Source organism: Hypomesus nipponensis, chromosome 15, assembly GCF_054491055.1.
Source record: "Hypomesus nipponensis isolate SF chromosome 15, ASM5449105v1, whole genome shotgun sequence".
Classification (NCBI taxonomy): Eukaryota; Metazoa; Chordata; class Actinopteri; order Osmeriformes; family Osmeridae; genus Hypomesus; species Hypomesus nipponensis.
The window spans coordinates 14,035,278-14,055,132 of NC_140375.1; the positions used below are offsets into that span (position 1 = coordinate 14,035,278).

The window sequence follows — 19,855 nt, forward strand, 5'->3', positions numbered from 1 at the left end:
TGAAAGTACAGTATAGGCTACCCTCAAGGCCACAAAAGAGTGCGTCTCACTTGAGGTTTAAGTATGCAAATTCGAATTGTCCCTTCATTAAGGCCATGCTGTCGACCTACATTTTGCAAACTAAAAGGCGTATGCTCAAAATAAGACTGGGACATTAGACAGTAAGACCAGGAATTTGAATTCCATATAAAAAAACTGAAGCAACTATAATCTTAAATACACTGTCTGAGGAAATAATTTAAGAACATGTTGAAAGTGGTTGAAAGATAATGTGCAGTACTGGAAGAGGTTGGTGCATAATACAGGAGATATGAAATATTCAAAAACTAGGCCGTCTAGCACTGTTAACATACCAGACTTGTTATCAGGACAATGTTGTAAGAAGTAGAAATAGACGATGTTTAGCAGTGTTTAGATTCATTGGTGTTCAGAGACGTCCCCTACCTGCAGGTGTGTAAGCGAAGGAGGTGGTGTAGTGTCCCAGCTGCTTCCTCCTTCGATGACGACAGTACAGCCAACCACTGAAGCCCATGAGCACCAGCCACGACGCCACGCCCAGCCCCGCGATGAAGGCCGGCTGACTGACAACGCCCGTGATCTGCTCTGATAGGCTGGGGCTGCCGTCCTTCGGCGAGGGGCCTGAAGGACCGTCCAATGACGGGTCTGCATTAGAGCCGGGAGAAATTCAGAAATGACACACTGAATGGACTGACTGATTTCTGAGGTGTGCAGAGGAAACGGCTATCAGACGGTGTACATAATTCATCACTCATTCAACGACTAAGATCTGATCTCTACCCCTTTCTCCCAACATGCTTTCCATGGAAGCCGGAAGGGGTGCACGGTGGTGGCGGTATGGAGTGTGACTCACTGAGAAGCAGATGGACAGGCGGGCTGTGTGCTCCCACTCCCAGGATGGTGACGGCCGCCACCACCACACTGTACCGGACGTCAGGCAACAGCCCGGTCAGCAGGATGGACAGAACTGCTCCGTCCACTGTCCTGTTGATGTGGCTCTCCGTCTCCCCGTCTCTGCTCAGACACCACACCTGACAGCACACAGCATCAGGGGGGGGGGAGAGATCAGGTGACTCGTACAAGGCAGACAGCAATCAGGACCAAGGGTTCTTCACACAGAGAATCAGGAGTCTTGGTTATTGAAGCTGGGGAGGAGCTGGATAGTTTCTCAGTTGTGGGAAGATAATCAGAGCTCAGAACAGAGAGAGGCAGGACTTGATTCTCACGGAACACATGGAACCAGCACTCAGTGTTCCATTCTCCCAGCTGACAGATGACTGCGAGGTGGTGTTCCCCTCATTACAATTCCAAAGGATGAGTTTTCTTTTGTATCAGACAAAAGTGTCTAGGCTGACACCAGATGAGACTTAGTGAGTAATTACCAATGACTGATTAAAATCTGCCTGTGTTCAGATGGTCCTCAGTGTTGACACAGCATCTTTGGCAACAAGAGTAACTGTGTTTGAAACCATCCCACAGACTAATTCTCCTGGACGGTTATCTATCTTCTTAAGTAAACAGGAGGAGTCACTAAATAAACGTCTCACCTTGTACTCCAGGACTGTACCACTCTGATGGTTGTGGGGGGGAGGCTCCCAGGATACACTGATGCTGGAGCTGTTTGTGAGCTGAACCACTGACACAGCTCGTGGGGGTTCACTCGTAACTGAAAACATTTACAGTATTAACATAAATATTGCAAATCTTTAATGCAAATATGTACAGTATGTCTAAAAGTATACATCCAATGACATTTCCTCCACTTACTTGAAACATGTCATATTTTTAAACAGGTCATATTTTATTCATAATATTCATTCATTTTTTTATGAACTTACCCTCTTCAGGCATATGCAGCAGTACCATAGGACTATCCAGTCCTTGCAGCTCGTTGAAGAAAGGGCGGATCTTGACCTCATACTCCGTGTCTATATGGAGATCTGATAGGACGGCGCTGAGCTCGGGTGTGGCTTCCACATCTTGGACCAACCAGGCGCTGCCAATGGTACGGTACAATATCCTGTATCCTTGGACAAACTGAGATAGACGGCCCACCTGAGGGGACCACAAAGTCCTGTTGATATCTGTACATACTGAGCTTCCCGCAATTTCTTGCATTCGTGTGTTGGTTCCTTTTGGAACATAATGCAGAACATAATGCAGTACATTTAAGTGATGAAGTATTTATTTTTTGTATACTAAGAGATACTTTGAGATGTGGCTAGTAAATACAGACAGTTCCTTGACTCTGACCACCAAAATAATTTCCTGCTGTACTTTCTTCATGCGCAATTGAATGGAAGTTGCTTCGGACAAAAGCGTCTGCCAAACGAATACAAAGGTTCACCACTCACAGTCCAGGAGATCCTGGCACTGGTGGGGGACAGTACGACGGGGTCTTGCAGGTGGACGGACACCTCTCCCAGTTCCCTCTGCACCTGTCTGTGGTCCATGCCCTGCTCCGTGGGACTCCCATCTGAAAACGACAGAGACAAGCGCACTCACACCAGCCCACCAGCTCAGCACTAGGAGACATCTGTCTCCTGACTCCATGGGTTAGTCCTGTCGTCCATCCTCACCCTGGGTCCTGACAGGCTCAGAGATGGGGCTGGGGTCACTCAGTCCATAGGAGTTGACTGCTCGGACGATGAACAGGTAGACTGTGTTGGGGTACAGGCTGGTGACGGTGTGCTTCTCTTGCTTCACGTGGTCAGCCACCGTCTGCCAAACACTTCCCACCGATTGGCTGAAAGATACAACAAAACAATCACTGCTTTGTGTGCCATTCTCGCAACCCTGAAATGTGATTTCATAATAAGGAACAATACCTAAAGGACGATGATATCCGAAAGATCACGGTACCAGCGTTAGTCACAGAGCTCACACACAAAGAACCAGAACTCCAGAACATTTCAACTGGAAATGTCAGTAAAAACGATGAATGACAACTAACCCTTATCTGTTCCCATCCAGTCCCAGAGTGGCATCCCCCTCTACTCCATAACCTCATCTTTTTTATCCCCCTCTCCACCTCCAGGCCTGGTGGAGGAATAATAGGACTCCCTTCCATCCAGTTCTATTTAAAGTCTCCTCTGAAGTCAACGGTGGAGGAAGCTAACAGCCACCCCTGGGAACGCTCTCTCTAAAACAGCGCTGTCAGTCTGTGTGCCAATCAGGCGCCTGCTTCCCCAGCGTCTGGTCGACTGTGTGTCTGCCTCAGGCCTCTGGCCTCCATCTGCCTCTGTAATGAGAACTCTCAGAGCGCTTGCTGCCCCCAGCACCCCAAGTCAATGCTGACTAGGCCAGCACCACCGCTGGAGTAATTGTTCTCCACCTCCCCAACTAGTCCTCTGCAGAATCATGCTGCATCGAATCGTCCGGTTTCATCTTGTGTCATTTCAAAGTTGACCCATCCCTCAAGTGTTTATGAATTTGCAGGGTAATATAAGCTAGCAAGCTCAGTTGACATCCCTTCACAGTTGAACACAGGACAGTCACCCAAACACAGTTCCGCAGTCAGACAGGTCAGACCGGACCATAGAGGCAAACCCTAAGAGAGAGAGAGGCCAGACTCCTGGCATCTACTCAAAGCACTTTTGTACCTGAAGGCCTCGATGATGTAGGAGGTGACAGCATCTCCGCCCTCGTGGGGGTTGGACTGCCAGGTGAGGGTGACAGTGTTCTCGGTCACCTCCGTCACCACAGGTTTCTGGGGAGGTCCCGGTAACTGGATAGACTCAGATGCTCGAAAGACCGAAGGACCTCCGTTATCTGGGAGACAGGAAAGGGCGAGGGAGTCATAGTCAATTACCCGTCACAATAACATTTGAAGTCGTTTTCGTGATAGGATATGCTATACTAATCTGTGTATATGTCATAACCTGCAAATGGAATTCAGATTCACATACAGAGATGCTACAAGACACTAGACTGTCTTATTGTGTGTGTGTGCCGTACCTCTGATCGTCAGTGTCCCTCTCCAGCTTGATTCTCCAGCAGCACTGGACACCACACACGTGTACGTCCCTGAGTCCGTATCCTAGCAACACAGAGTCGAACGTCAGCTCCCTTTCATGACAGGGTTCAAGATTCACAAGGCGTACTTCCTGTTCCAGGCAACCCAGACAGAGTCTCTGATAATCTCTCCTCTATAACCCATCACTTACCCTTCATTTACAGCTTTGCTGCCATCCTCATGTTCAGTCTCAGCAGTTTAGCGTTTGCTGAGTTTCAAGCGTTATCGAAATGCCGCTTTGTGATTGAACAGTGATCCCTCCACAGCAGCAGTGAGACTGCTGAGAACAGCCTCAGTCAGCTTCCTATTTCTCTTTACCCTTGAGGCTGTGTAGCACGCTCCACCTGTCTTCCATTTACCCTGGGTACATGCCCACATGCCTCACTGCCACTAATGGTGTTACTAACAGTGCACTGGCAGCGTGCCAGCCTGCTGTAAACAAGCAAGAGATGAGACAGAGTGCTGACCTCTGCCTAGACTGGCTACATGTGGGCAGATGAACTTCCTGAGCCGGTCTGAGCAGCTCTGAAATATTAAAGATGGTAGGGGCATGAGCAGGCTAAATATTTTTAGACCCATCTTCCATCTCTCCCTCTGCCTTTACCCATCCCTTTCTCCTTCTCTCTCTTTTCCTCAATTCTCTCTCTCTCCTTCCTTCCTTCCTTCCTTCCTTCCTTCCTTCCTTCCTTCCTTCCTTCCTTCCTTCCTTCCTTCCTCTCTGCCTCTTCATCCTCTCTCTCCATCCTTCCTTTTCTCTACCTGTCTTTCTGTGGATGCTCCGCTAATGCATCTCTTCTGTTCCATTGAGTGCAGTGGCATGGCAGATTTTAGCGCATCAGCCAAGCACTGGACCTTGTCTGCTGAGGACGACTTCTAAGCATGACACAGTGTGTGTGTGTGTGTGTGAGTATGTCTCTGTGTGTGTGTGTGTGAGTATGTCTCTGTGTGTGTGTGTCTGTGTGTGTGAGTATGTCTCTGTGTGTGTGTGTGTTTGTGAGTATGTCTCTGTGTGTGTGTGTGTGTGTGTGTGAGAAAGAGGCATCCAGTGCTGAGCCTGAGATTTAATTAAAAGCTGTGAGATCGTTAATCATCCATATAGCCACAGTCAATTAAACCAAACGAAGCTGCTTGCTCTGCTCTCTGCATGCTCGCTAACCTGCAGGTGAGTCGGCAACACGGGGGGGGGGGGAGGGGGGGGGGCTAACTGCTCTTTCATCAGGGCAGTATGCATTTGCATTTGCATTTACAAACAAACCCCTTCATTAACAATACAATTACACAGGGCCTGGGCACATAATTGCGCTGGAGGGATCGGTTTTGAATTCCGATTTCACCTTGATTTTAATTGGGCCAAAGACACTTAAAATGGAAAATAAATCACCCCCTGAGAAAAGCTTTTGTAGTTGTGTGAAGGACCTCAGGCATTGCGACGCGCCCACGCTATCCTCACACAAGAACAAAGAGGTCATACATCTGAGACGTTTTCATACCTGTAGACACACACACACACATACACACACAGACGTTACACACCTTTAGCTTAGTGATGTGCAATGTGCCGTTCTCCATCACTGTCACACGGGGGTCATCTCCTATAATCCTCTGCCCGTCCTTTTCCCACGAAATCCTGAGCGAGGACCCACCTATCACATTACACTGCAGTTGTGCAACTGACCCCAGAGACAAAGTCTGATTGGTTGGGCCTTGACGGATAATAGGTGGAAGCCGCCCTGAAGGACCTATGGGTGAAAGGATAGAATGTGCAGAGCTCTGTTAATGACTGTTGTCTTGTGCTGAGTTTACAATAACACCTTATCCACTGAACTCCTGCCTGTACCCTCCCCCCAAACTCACCCCCCTCCACCTCCAGCAAGGCCTTTGTAAGCACACTTCCAGCCACACTGATGGCCTGGCAGATGTAGCGCCCTGAGTCCTCTGAATGGACATCAGTGATGGTCAGTTCCCCTCTCATCGACACAGAGTAGCGGCCAGACTGGGAGGGCGGCTGGCCGGGGAACAGTAACATCTTCACACGAACACGAACAAGACACGTAAATGAGAAACAAACACAAGTCAGACAAACGCCACTCGTTCAAAGCGATGAATCAGACAATCGTCACTGTGTTCATTAGCTGCTTCGTCAGTCTGACACAGAACAAGAACAGAAAGTAGTGGTGACTTTATGTGGGTTGTTTGGGGTGTTTTGAAAGTTTGAAGGTATCCCTGGCAGTTTAAAAGAGGGATAGGGCAGTGGACGGGGGGAATGGGGGGACAAACATCCATCCATTTTATCTTATAAGAAGCTTAGACTGAGTGAGTGGAGGCCAGGGTTATAAGGACACAAGATAATCCCAAAAACTACTGCTAAATGCATCACAAACAGGCGACCAGCAACCCATCAAAACCCACAGTCCCGAGTCCACGACCTGCTACCTAACTTTACCTTAACTTACCAAGCTGAGGACCTCAGCTTCCAAAAGATTCTCTAACGATGTCTTAAGAGCAAGAGAGCGGTAATAAAAAAAAGCAATATTTATAGTTTAATAAAGCAGGTGTTAAACCTTGTGCTTCTGTGCCTCCACCCTGAGGGAGGCAGCTCCACTCACACCTGATGTAGTCCCCCCCCCCCCACATTCCTTCTCCCACCCATTCTCACCAACTCCCTCGATTTTCAACTCTGTCTGCCGACAACAGCAACGTTTTCGCCAACGCATACCCATAATGCCTTGCAACACGCATCTGTCTTTGCATCTCTCAGCCAAATGCAAACACGCTTCCCCCTCATTTGCTCAGCGAGCGCGTCTTTGTGGGTGCAGGCAATCAAGAGAAAAGTGGAGGAAAAAAAGGCGCTAAACGCAACAAATCCTTTTTTTTTCCCAAGCTGTGAAATTGGAATGAGTCACCGCAAAACAAACATGGTGAGAACACTATTAGGTGGCTGCTAATCAAAATAATAGGCTGTTAAGTTTGAAAAAGGCAGAAATTCCATAGCTCAGTGCTGTCAAAATATGAAGACAGAAATTCAAATACAGTTTATTATATTGTGCTTAAACACAAAGTATTGGTCTGATAGCAATTCTCATCGCCTCATTATTTATGATCAATCGTTCTGACCTGGCTTCCCTCTTTCTGCCAGAAGATGGCTGGCAGAGGGTTCCCTGTAGTCCCACAGCGGAAGGTTACGCTGCGACCCTGAGCTGCAATCTGGTCCCGGGGCCGGATGGCAATCTGTGGTGGCACTAGAACGGAGAACAAAGCTTCAAATTTAACGTGTCCTATTTTCTTTCTGTCCCCTGTAAAAAAATCAATATTTGTTGCATGAATGCTGCATTGTATGAATCAAACAATGAGCGATGACACTTTGTGAATGTTGTTTGAATGCTGTCAGCTTTAGCTTTCTGGTCAGTTTATCTGTGTGGTGTCCCAGCTCAAATGGTCCAGCCTCTTTTCACATTGCAGTGAGTGACATAGATTCATAACCGCTAACGTCAGGCAGTAAACCATGCCTTTCCAAAGGGATGTTATTGTAATTATATTTCCTGGGTTATTTTTGAGTTAAATTAGATTTGTGATGATGACCAGTCAGATTTGTGGGGCCGGCACATCTTACCTGGCCAGGCCTACAGATAGATACTGAACAGACGACTACTGCATCAGCATGAGCAGTCTGATTACTGTTGACTCTCTATCCCTGGCAAGGTTGCCTCCTTGATGTCTCTCACGCACATGCACACACAGCACAAACACAAACACAGAACTTAAGGGAACTGAGTCATTTGTGTCGTGTCTTCAAGTTCCCACTCCCAGTGAGAGAACGCAGCATCTTCCCACACTAGACACAGAGCACACACACACAGTCAGGGACTGACTTTAGCAGTCAGGGAGGCAAATGAGAATCAAAGGGGTATGAGCAGAACAAGAATGTTTACTTAACTTGATCGGTTTTAGGTTAACTTAATACAATGTCTTCACCAAATCTGTATTTAGAATAGCGCCAAACCGATTAAAACGCATACAGCACGTACAAGAAAGATTTTATCAGTTAAACAATTGTCAAATAAAAGAATAGAAATATGATTCACGGGAAACCAGAAGACGTGTCACATGGATGTTTGATGTCTAAACATAGTTTGATCTTTACACACTGGTTGTAATGAAAGTAAAGACACCAGATGTGTGTGTGTGATGGCGGGCTTTAATCTAGTGTCAGAGGCTTACTTGGAAGCACAACCACGGAGAGACAAGACTCAACCACTAATGGCACCAGTCCACTGAGCATCCGACCGGCCGATGATCACTCTAAAAGCATGCCACAATCCTAATTGCATCCACATGAACCTTGAATAAATCGACTGACATGAACGAAAGTTTAATTTAGCGCGCCTGTTAGTGAAAAAGGAGAAATGGATGAGAAGGATCGCTAGCGGGAGACAAAACAAAACAGAGAGAAAGTTTGGTCAAACAAGACGGGTTGATTTAGGCGGAAATGTCAACACAAACACGGAAACACAACACACACACATACACACAAGCACATTCTGCACAAACACCGCCATGTCTGCTTCTTGTTGTGACTGCTCTCTGGCAGTGTGTTGAAGCACACCATCTCAAACAGCTGTCTAATGGAGTAATCCATCTGGTTTAGCATAAGCTCACTTCAGCAGCATAGAGGAGAGCCACACACACACACATACAGATATCACGCATATACACACTGACATCCCGCACACAGTGATGTCATACGCACAGTGATATCATACACACTCATGCACAGTATCTCATACACACACACACACACACACACAGTGATATCACACACACAGTGATATCATGCACACAGTGATATCATGCACACACAATGACATTGCGCACACACAATGTTGACACGCGCACACACACATTCTTATGTAACACACACGGACAGACACATCCTTCATGACTACTACTGAACCCGTCCGTGTAATGTGTTGGTGTTCCATACGTGACTGTTCGTGACGTGTGAACCGTGGGCATCACATGAAAGAGATGAGAGACTGTGCAGGAGAGTGTGTGTGTTTACATTTAAGCTATTTTTGTTATAGTATATGTGTGTAGGCCTCTTACCATGCACCTGTAGGATGGCCGAGGCCTCGGTCTTGCCCACGCTGTTCTCAGACATGCATGTGTAGGTCCCCTCATCCTCCTCTCTCACGCGGACCAGATGCAGGCTGTTGTCGTTACGGATCTCAAATCTGACAGTCGGGAGGAATAACAGTCTGTCAATCAGCACCATAACCGTCATAACGGTCATATTTTTTTATGCACAGTAATATATTAATTCTTTATTCGTTTACATTTACTTGGGAAAAGGCATGCGTTAATGAATAATGACTCTTTCTAGGTCACATATTTAATCCTATACAATATTCATATCTGTCAATCTGCCTGCATCTCAGATATCACTGTCTCACACAATCTGTGTGAGTGTGCGAGGCTGTGCTGTCAATCCTCTCCCATTGACATTCAATCAGGAAGTTTTGATGTCTGTATGGTCAGCTTATGCGTCAGTCAATCTCACCTCCCTCGGGGTAGTTCTCCCTCCTCTCTGCGCCATCTCACTGTGGGGGCGGGATCTCCATGCACCTCACACAGGAAGTCCACGCTCTCGTCTTCCATCACAACCTGGTTCACGGGCCTACGCAACAGCACAGGACGTTCTGCCAAGACAGGAACGCAGTTACGCCACGAAACAGGCATGTGATCACCCATGCACACTGTTGTCAACGACGACACCCAAAACAACAACGAAACACAGGAACTGTGGGTGATTTTAGACCTACCATACACCACAAGCTCTGCAGGATCACTGTCTCTCTCGCCTACCATGTTGGTGCCAACACACACATACATGCCAGCGTCACTCTTCCTGGTGTGGGAGATCATCAGCTTGCCCCCACGCATCTGACACGACACACAGGGACACAAGTCAGTTTAGCAGCAGCACTCCAGCGGAAGTGCTTCCATCATAGTTAGCGCAGATCTGCATCATGCGCCACTGGTGACACTCCACTGCTCTGACATCGTTTGGACCTGAGCCGCAGCGAGCTGGAACTGTTGTCAGTTGGAGCTCCAGTGAGTTTCTAATAGATCTTGAACATTTGCTCCTGACTGTCGGGTTTTGCTTTGATGTGCATGCTTAAACCCCCGAGAACATTTGAACTCAAGAGGGACGTGAATGGGTTGGATAATCTAGCATCTGCAGATCCCAGACTCACGGAGATGCGCTCGTCCTTGGTGCCGAGGCGGACATTGTTCCTCTTCCAGGAGACGCTGGGCTCAGGGTGTCCACGCGGGGGGATGCACTCCAGCACGGCGGGCTCCCCGGCCGCCACCACCACGTCACTGGGGGCCTGCCTGAAGTCGTCCCTCAGGACTGGGGGAAGGACAGGGAGGCAAGGGGGACCAGGAGAGTGTAAGACATGGAATAGTAAGACTAATGTTCCGTCAAGTCTATCCTATTCTGGGTTCATCTAGTCCCAAGACCAAACACCATAGTGTGTGGGGAGGCTGCCGGTAGCATCTTTTGCAGTCATTCCTGGAATGACTGAAAAGCAGTGTCCCACCTATTTGAGTCCTTGAAAAGGTTCAATGAAAGCGAGCTGATTGGGTGCTTGTTGTGCTCTGGCCATTGCATGCCTGCTCAAGCTGCTGGCTGAGTACAGTAGCACAGCGGTTTGATGTTGCCTGGGCCCGCGTCCTAGTCTGTCGAATCTACTGTCAGAGACTATGAATAATGCACATCTCTCAGTCCAACACGGAGTAAACAAATCAAAACCCATTCATTATTTAACCTGGGAGAGGCAAAAGAACGGCTTGGCACATTAATGCGATTGCGGTGTCTGTAATGCCTAAGAACAAGCTGCTGTACAGTACCGCACATGAACTTGACAGGGAAACAGGACCGCATAAAAGTGATGTGACTTTCTGTTTGTTGTCCTCACTGTTTGACTGGCTGACGTGTTGACTTCAACGTCACCTTCTCTGAGAGAAGAGGACAGGCTGAGAGGGAGGACCCTTATGGAGCTTTTGTTTTGTACTGACTGACAGAAGAAACGTATTGGATGAACTCTGACCTCAAGCTACTCTTTTGAGACCTCTTGAGAAACACACACACACACACACACACACACTCTTTGGACAATGTGATCAATATTTCTTTTTTTATCTTTATGAATATTTCAAGCTCATTTCATTTCAGAAAAAACAAGCAGTAAAGACCATCTGCCTTCCGTGTCAGTTTACCCATCTGCTAACTGGACGTGTCTTGTCAACAACCCCTGCCAGCAGTCAAACTAATCAATTAACAAAGAATATTATGTGAATTCCCCTAGAGCAATGCCCACCATTGTGTAATATCCAATAACATCTATTTTCCTCCCACAGTACACTCAGGCCTGACAAGCACCTAAGTCTTGTCCTTAACACATCATTAATATTCAGAGCCTGGCGCCTGCCTGCTAGCTATCTCTTTAGACCGGCTTTATCCCGCCATCCAAGTGATTATCCATCTAGAACTCAAGAGAGACTTGCACACTTCTGAGTGCTGCAATTATCCAGGGTAAATGACTATGAATATTCGTGTCTCAGAGAAGCAGACAAATGGTGCTGGGACTTCTTCCTGAGCCCGGCTGAGTCTCACATCATCCTCAGCGATGGACGTCGTCATCTGTCGATCAGTGTGCTCAGCCTCCCTCCTCCCTCCAGCGATGAGACAATCTGTCACACACTCTCTGTCCACCCACTTCCTGAAGTCGGGCCTCTCCATCTGTATTCTCTTCTTTTAATGCATCCTAATGACACACGTTTTATTCCCGGCTGAGAATTTCCGTATCTTGTCATTGAGGTGACATTCTAAACTTTAAAAAGAGAGAAGTTTTATAAATGTCAACATATCGAGAAGAGAAGCCCCTGTCTGAGAAATGTAAGCCAGCTCCTCATCTATATTCAGAAAGGGTTATCTGTTTTAGAAAGCGAAGGCTCATTCTGAAAACACGGCTCCTCATCTATATTCAAAAAGGGTTTTCATTATTTTTTATATCGTGACATCTCCAGCCCAGATTTCAATATACAGCATCCAACTGCATGCTGACGGCTGCGATGTGCAGAGAAAGTAAGTGCAGCTCCCCTGGTTGATAGCCTTATTACAACACTCTGCGGCTGGGAACGCTTTTGTTCTGGTTGGGGGAAGTTTAAGGAGGCAGCTTAGATGTACCTGCTGGCTGTACACATGTCCAAAAAAAGTTTACACCCCAAACCAACCCCTAACCCCCCTTTCCCCCCTGTAACATAAAAGGACCCCATCACAATAAAAAAAAGGCCTTTTGGCTGCTTTGCAGGGACATGGATGAGCTATAATCTGTCATGGCACACTCCCCTCCCAACAGTCTGTTCAGAGAATAACCTAGACCGTATCCACTTTTCTGTCTGTTTCAAAGGCTTCTCAGAGCTAAGGGGGTAATTGAAAGCGTTGTATTATTTTGAGTGCGTCTGGTGCAGAGACGAGAGCACAGAGACCCCGTTAGTCAGCCATGTCGACTGAAGTGAAGTCATGGGCATAGAGTTAATCCCAAAACCTCATACAGAAACATTCACACACACACACACAGCCCTCTGGAAAACATGCCTGTGCAAGGGCGTGCAGACACACACACATACACACACACACACACCAAGAAACATCATGCCCCAGTCCCAAGACTGATTTATCCTAGATACACAGAGTCCCCAAAAGAGGGCTGAAGGAGGGCAGGACCACTCACCAGGGAGAAAGTAGCCTTCTGATCTCCTGCCCCAAAACTGCTCAGTGAACAAGGCCAAGTGCAACTCTTTGATGCTTAACTTGACTCAAGTTAATTTGATCACTCCTCAACCATGATCTTAAGCCTACTATACGAAATGATTTTTCATACTATTTAAGTGTTTTGTGGTGAATTCCCAATGGAGTAGAAAATTATATTTTTTGGGATCCCCATTTGCTGAGAACATCTTAAAAACAAGTATAACTAAAAAATGTCTTCGCAAACATATCACTGAACTTATTTTTATGCATATTTATATACACTTGCATAAGCAGAGTGTATAACATACAAAGCTAAATATTCCTATACATTGCACAACGGGTGGCATTAGGTGTTGCCTAACAGTTTTTATTTGGTATTTTTCTAAAGCTTGCTTTATGGTATGCTTTAGTCACCTGAGCTGGAAGTGAGTCCCATGCAACCATGGCTCAATGCAATACTGTGAGTTGTTTGTGCTCTAGATTTAAGAACCGTTTTTAGGACTTCTGGTGGCATGTCTGGTGGGGTTTGTGTGTTTGAGATGAATGTGACTATACAAACAATTAGGAATTCAGTATGTTTCTAACAAGAATGTGTAATGCTGCCAGCCTGCCATGTTGTTTACATTAGACCTTATTGTGCATCGAAGGGCAAGACAAGCTGCTTTGCAAGCTTCGGTTTTACTATATCCTTCTTTGTAGCACCAGATCACATCCTTCAACAATAGTCTAGATGTGATAAAACTAGATGGCAGGACTTCTTCAGTGTTAGAAGAGAAGAACGTCTCTTTATTACTGATATTTTCCTCCCCAACAACAGAATGCCTTGTCCACCACAAGTTACAATCCAAAACAAAACCAAGAAGTTGTTTCCTCTACTTGATCAACAGCTTCGTTGTTCAGCATCAGATTCAGCCGAGGTCTAGAGCTCAAGGAGTTATTTGTCCCAAATACAATTCTTCAGCCACAATGATCCATCATATGTTTAAGACTTGTTTGTTGCTAGTAACGTATTTCATCACTGTCGGCAACTCTTTGTTGAGGGTGGCAGTGATGTGGAGTACACATATATTCTCAGTCTGATAACACTCCTGAAGTAGGGACCCAAGCCCAGCTTCACCAGCGTGTGATTCAGAATGTGATTGCCAGAATGGGATTGGTGAGTCATCCGCAGCCCGTAAACACGAGCATGTCCCACCTCGGTGCACTGGAGGGGTGAGCAGGCCACTACTAGTCTGACCCTCTCTCCACAGGCACAACATCGCACGTTCATATTTGTCCTGTATTCCTCTTAGTGTAGATAGATTAGCTTAAAACGTCTTTGCAATCCAAAGAAGGTGGGACACGATTGTGTTTCTGGCCAGCTCCATCTATTTTCATAACTATATTTTTTCACGGATATACAGATTAAAAGATTAAATCTCCACAGAATATTCCTCACTGCCTTTTTAAGTGATATTTATCGCTCCATATATAGCCCTTAGCAGGAGTGCAGCTTTAGCAGAGAGGAGAGGCCATCTGTTGCCGTTTTTAGTGCTCATAGGGAGAGTGTGACAGTAGTCACAACAATTGTGTGCATTGTGTGGCTTTTGTCAGTGTGCTGGGGAAAGGAGCCCAAGGGTTCGGGATGCGAGCAGGTTTTCATGGATAAGTGATGTTGGACAATAGAGTGGAACTAGAGTTCACAAGGGCACACCATGAGCTTATACTGCAGTTACTGTCGGAGACTGGTGTTACAGGCAAGCGATGGGGACCCTGTGTGTGACCGGGCGATGCGGGAGGACTGAACACATGGTGGAAGAGAGCCTGCTGAGACAGAGAAGTGATCTTAAAGTGAGCCGCTGGCTGGTCAGCCATTGTTCTTTTGTTCCTGAGTGCAGTAGGAGTAAACCCATTAGAGAGGTGGTCTAATCCTATCCCCTCGCTCCTGTGGTGACAGCTAATAGAGGCTTCGGCTGCACACAGGAGGGATTGCTTTAATCCAGCCATTCTCTGTCTGTGTTTACGGAGGTTAAAGAGGGACTCCTCTGTCTTCAGCCTGGAGACGACGGACAAGTACATCAACTCATCCTTAAATCTTCCCCTCAAATCGTACCGTGTTCGACCTCAGCTCTGATGTGCTCAGCAATCAACTCAGCGGCATTGAATAAATTATTCACTACCTGGCGAGTTGGAACGTCTGTGTCTAGCGAGGCGGATGTTCCTCAGGTCTGTTTTCAGAGAGCAGAAGAGTGTTAAGGGACGCCAAGAAACGAACGCAAGCCCAAAACATCAGTCCTTCGTAATCCTCCATCAGCAGAGAAAGAGAGACATCTGGCTCTAAAGCCTTTTAAGTTTTATTTTTTATTTGTCCTAGTTTATTCTAATCCAGCTCAGAACATGTGGCTGTTTTCTCTCTGAGACAGACATTCACATTCGTGGCTTTGAAATAGATACAGCCTTTTCTATTACATAAAAGTCAACTGCCAGAACGGAACACACTTTCTGGAATAAATGAATGGATTCATAGAAAATATATCTCATTATATTGGCTCCACACAACAGCTGAGCAAGTCAATTGGTGAATTGCAGCACTCATGACAGCAACAGAATCTCACAATAGGAAAACGTACTTAGAGGTGGAAGAAATCAACAATGACTACACTGAATTCTAAGTTGCGGGCCTCAAAGCAAATAAAAAGCATTTGAGCGTGAAATACATGTCAGTTCAGATACAAGTGTTCAGTGTGGGGGCTCATTGTGTGGAAGGAAGTCTATGTATCCGAATTTCAAAGCCCGAGAGAATTTGTGGCCAAACACCATTTTGGTAAAGAGTCATGTGTCAGAGGTCAGCTCTAGACATGGATGTATTCTGCTCTTTGGGTCTGAGCCAAGTTGGAGCTGGTGTGTGGAAGTAAAAGTTTCTCATCAACAAAGAAGTCCTTCATGAACAACACAACATCTCAAGGGAATAGTACCATAACAACGTTCTTATCTAACTCATGCAAAGCAAACAGAGACATGGTAAATCCTCATTATTTATTAGCTGAACCTCTTATTAGAATCTCTTTATTTAATAGTTATGATCAGTGACCTATGCTCTTTTGTAAAGCTCTCTTTTGGAAGTCGCTTTGGATAAAAGCATTTGCTAAATGCATGAATGTAAACGTATTAATTTGGCTTAACTAGGCCAAGTGTGAGGCCCTGAGTGACTAGGTGGACATAATCGGTTACAGAACAAAACTAATTCAGCATCATTCATCAAAGCTCATAAAGGGAGGAGGAGATTTCAAAGCGTTTCTCTCATCCACCTGTTGTTCTTCACACTTCCCTTTAACAACATATCCCCGCCATCTGTACAAGACCACCAACTCAGACCGACCCCCCTCCACCTCTCCCCTACTCCTGCCAGTCTAATTGGGTCACTAATCACCCAACAGTCTGAAGATTCCAAGGAGGGGGGGCAGGGGGGGTGGGGGGCGGTGGTTAAGAGCTAAGTCCACCACAATACTGTGTTAGCATATGCCCAAGATATCCAGAAGCAGTGAGATTAAGACTCATCGCTGATGTTAGTCATATAGAGTCTGGGTGAGTCATTCAATTTCTGGTAGAACCGTGTCATCTTCAGCAAGACAGATTAGAACTAAATCGCTGAAAATGTATCAATATAAATATATATTCCTACGGTACGGCTTTATATTTTCTGTGGCGGAAATGTTTGCTCAAGCTACAAGCGTTTATGGTTCTCAAATATGAGAGTGGAGGCGGAGAGGCCAGCCCTATTTCTGAACACGGACTTGAGATGAGGTCATCCACCCATGAGGCACTTATAGAGACCGTCGGTGAAGAGTCTTCACTCTACTGGAAGATAAGACGCAGTCAAATTGCTGTTTTGTGTTTTTAACGAGATGACTGTAAGGCGGCTAATCTGTTACGCTCCTTGCCCTAATCAACACGCTCACTAATCCATTTTCGAATGGCAGAAAGAGCTGCCCTTCAGCTAAGGGTCATGCCACATTGGCAACAATTAGGAGACATTGGCACGTGGGCGGCTTTGAGGGCCACAGCACTATGCACGCCTCAGCATACACACCTCCACAGAGATGAAAGCCCTCGTTCAGACAAACGAAAGCATGTCCTCACCTGATCCTCCTGTCTGACACTTCCTGACACTCTAGCAGAGCTTGCCTACAACTAGGAAGCTAAATACTGCGCACAAACCCACACACACACACACATGCACGCAGCAAACAAATAAAGTCAGGTGGCTGAGCGGTTAAGGAATCGGGCTAGTAATCAGAAGTTTGCCGGTTCGATTCTCAGCTGTGCCAATGACGTGTCCTTGGGCAAGGCACTTCATCCTACTTGCCTCAGGGGAAATGTCCCTGTACTTACTGTAAGTCGCTCTGGATAAGAGCGTCTGCTAAATGTAAATCCAATAGAGGAGGATGAGTCAAAGACAGGGGGCCTTACCGGCAACTTCCAGTGATGCGTTACGACTGACGGCTTCTCCCAGGTAGTTGCGCGCCACACAGGTGTACACGCCCTCGTCCGGTTTGCTGCGTCGTCCGTGGACGATGCGCAGGAAGAAGAGGGAGCCGCTGGGCAGCAGCATGCGGTGAGAGCGGGGGTCGTCTTTGTCCGTCTCCACCCGCTCCCCGTCCTTGTACCACTCCACCGTGGGGGTGGGCCGCCCCTCCGCCTTGCAGTTGAGGGTGGCCGGCTCCCCCTTGGACACGATCAGGTCGGAGGGATGCTCCACGATGCGGGGCGGGGAGTCTTCAAAACGAGCTCGAGACCCTGGTAGGTGGAGATAAAGATTGACAGGGTTACCTGCGACACATGATACCTCGTAAGGGAAGGCTTAAAGAAAGATCAATATAAATCAATGTTTAGTTACATTTTGGTAAGTTTGTACATAATGACGTCACTCCCAACTAGGCTTCCACCGTAATAACAAGCAACATAAGCAGCATGAATAAGTATGCCAGTAAACAGATTTAATCTCCACCCTTTGTGAAGAAGAAGGTATGTTTTTTTTTGTGGGTTTTTTTTCAAAGAGGGTTACCAGCACAGGGTTTTGAACTAAACATTTGAAATGGTAATGGTCAATCTCAATGTCAGTCAGGACTCCTGTACTATGGAAACATAGCTAGTGGGGAGCTTAAATGAGATTTAGAAGGGGAGATAGGGAGAGCGAGATCTAACTTGAAGAAATGAGAGAGACAGGAAAATAGAGAATTTCCCATATGTTTCTCTCTTGGGATCCATTACCTATCCGCTCTGCTGTGCAGGGGAAGAGGACTACGACTACCAACTAAAGGCTCCAGCAAGGCTTTTAGAGCTGCTGTGAATCTACTGGAACAATATGAAGTCTAAGGTTGGAATATGAATCATTGAAATACAAAATAAATAAAAAAACATCTACGAATTTCCATTAAACTGATGGATAGCTGACCTAAAAGTAGAGTGTCTATCCAATGGTCCCATGCCACCCTGTACTGTACAGTAACAGTAGTCCTCCCCCCTCACTTCCGTCTCTGGATCATCTCTGACAGTATGACAATCTTCCATCACCAGAATCGTATGCCGGGAGCAGGATTCTGCAACCTACTGACATACTGTGCGTGTCGCTACATTATACTTACATCTGAGGCGTCTGGATTAATCAGAGCTTTTAGCAGTAAGCAGATTTATACACTCATCTGATCCACATCAGGTCATGCCCAACACAGGCATGAACCTGAGGTAAACATCCAAATAGCAATCCCAGAACTAAGACCTGCAGGTCACCCACCAGGCAGCTAAAGCTAATGCAGGATGTGGATGAGTGCTCATGGAATCAGATGCCGAAGAGCCTGCAATGGGCAATACCTCTCTATCTCGTTCCCTTTTCTGGAAGTGGTGATTTATATAAAACTGCATGCTCACCACAACAAACCAAGTGAAGCAAATATTGCTCATTTCATACTCATTTTAAACTATTCCCCTCTTAACTGTGGGCTCCCTGCTCTTTCCCGGGGTCATATTTGCTGTTTTCACTCTCTCAAAGCCTACCCAATTCCAGCTGGAGGTTTTTATGACCTGTGTATAATTCACAGCTTGGTTTGTGATTTGAATATCTGACTGTGTTCCTCCACAGGGATTTGAATACAACACTAGGGAAGAGGCTCTATGTCCCATATTGCCATTATTGTAACTTAGAATAACGATAGTCCTCGCAGTGAAGACAACAGGTCATGGTTCCATGTGTTTTATAATGTTGTTGGAGACAAGAAGTCTTCCACACCGAAAAGGCACCTTTATCTCTCAGCGTGACAAACATCTACACACTTCTGTGGCAGCTGTGTAATCAGAGTAGACTCTATGGCACCTTGGGCATTCTCCCCTGATGACGCTCTGAAGAATAATCACAGCCCTGTTCAATTCATGACAGGAAGATTGGCGTGCGGAGAGTAGAAGCCCCTTTCCAAAGACAGAAACATAGCCCTTCATATTTGTGACAAGAGAAAAACATGTCAGTGACAAAACCAGAGGCCACCTAAAAAGCTTTGCTCACCCTCAACACCCATGGCCCAATTTACTCTGGACAGCCTTTAATGGAATCCTTTGAGAGTTGAATGTTCATGGGGAATTTTTTGGGTGTGTAACTTTATTTGCTCTGAAAAATAAGATTCTAGGTCATTGAAATCAACGTGCAAAATTAATCGAATTCAAATTAGGAAAAAGAGAGAGGGGGAAAAGGCATATTCATGGCCCCACACTTCCACATGAATGGATGAACTACACAAACACAGCCACATCCTCACCACTTTCACAAAATCCTCTGTCAAGATCCATTCAGAACTGTTATGTAACATTCATCAAGTCTTAATTTTGCACAAACTTCTAAGTAAGAAAAATGTGCGACAAAAGAAACTCCATCACTTTCCAATGTCTGTAAGCATAAGGAGAGCTTGACCGCAAGATTGAATTGTAGGTAACCTTGAGGATTCTTTCAGATGGGAGGGGCCCTGTGAATGACATGG

General features: G+C 46.2%; 1 protein-coding gene across 1 annotated transcript in view; it reads right to left on the reverse strand.

Annotated features, from left to right (window-relative positions):
- LOC146257658 (roundabout homolog 2) overlaps nucleotides 1–19,855 on the reverse strand; it is a 28,363-nt gene that overhangs the window by 5,412 nt on the left and 3,096 nt on the right. Inside the window, exons 2-17 of the mRNA XM_084675007.1 lie at nucleotides 17,301–17,627; nucleotides 10,288–10,445; nucleotides 9,853–9,973; nucleotides 9,591–9,729; nucleotides 9,137–9,264; nucleotides 7,148–7,272; nucleotides 5,888–6,059; nucleotides 5,567–5,772; nucleotides 3,976–4,057; nucleotides 3,621–3,789; nucleotides 2,598–2,764; nucleotides 2,373–2,494; nucleotides 1,857–2,073; nucleotides 1,566–1,684; nucleotides 872–1,049; nucleotides 445–663 (exon numbers count right to left, since the gene is read on the reverse strand). Coding sequence (XP_084531133.1) covers nucleotides 445–663; nucleotides 872–1,049; nucleotides 1,566–1,684; nucleotides 1,857–2,073; nucleotides 2,373–2,494; nucleotides 2,598–2,764; nucleotides 3,621–3,789; nucleotides 3,976–4,057; nucleotides 5,567–5,772; nucleotides 5,888–6,059; nucleotides 7,148–7,272; nucleotides 9,137–9,264; nucleotides 9,591–9,729; nucleotides 9,853–9,973; nucleotides 10,288–10,445; nucleotides 17,301–17,627 — 2,649 coding nt within the window. The remainder of the gene's footprint in view (nucleotides 1–444; nucleotides 664–871; nucleotides 1,050–1,565; nucleotides 1,685–1,856; nucleotides 2,074–2,372; nucleotides 2,495–2,597; nucleotides 2,765–3,620; nucleotides 3,790–3,975; nucleotides 4,058–5,566; nucleotides 5,773–5,887; nucleotides 6,060–7,147; nucleotides 7,273–9,136; nucleotides 9,265–9,590; nucleotides 9,730–9,852; nucleotides 9,974–10,287; nucleotides 10,446–17,300; nucleotides 17,628–19,855) is intronic.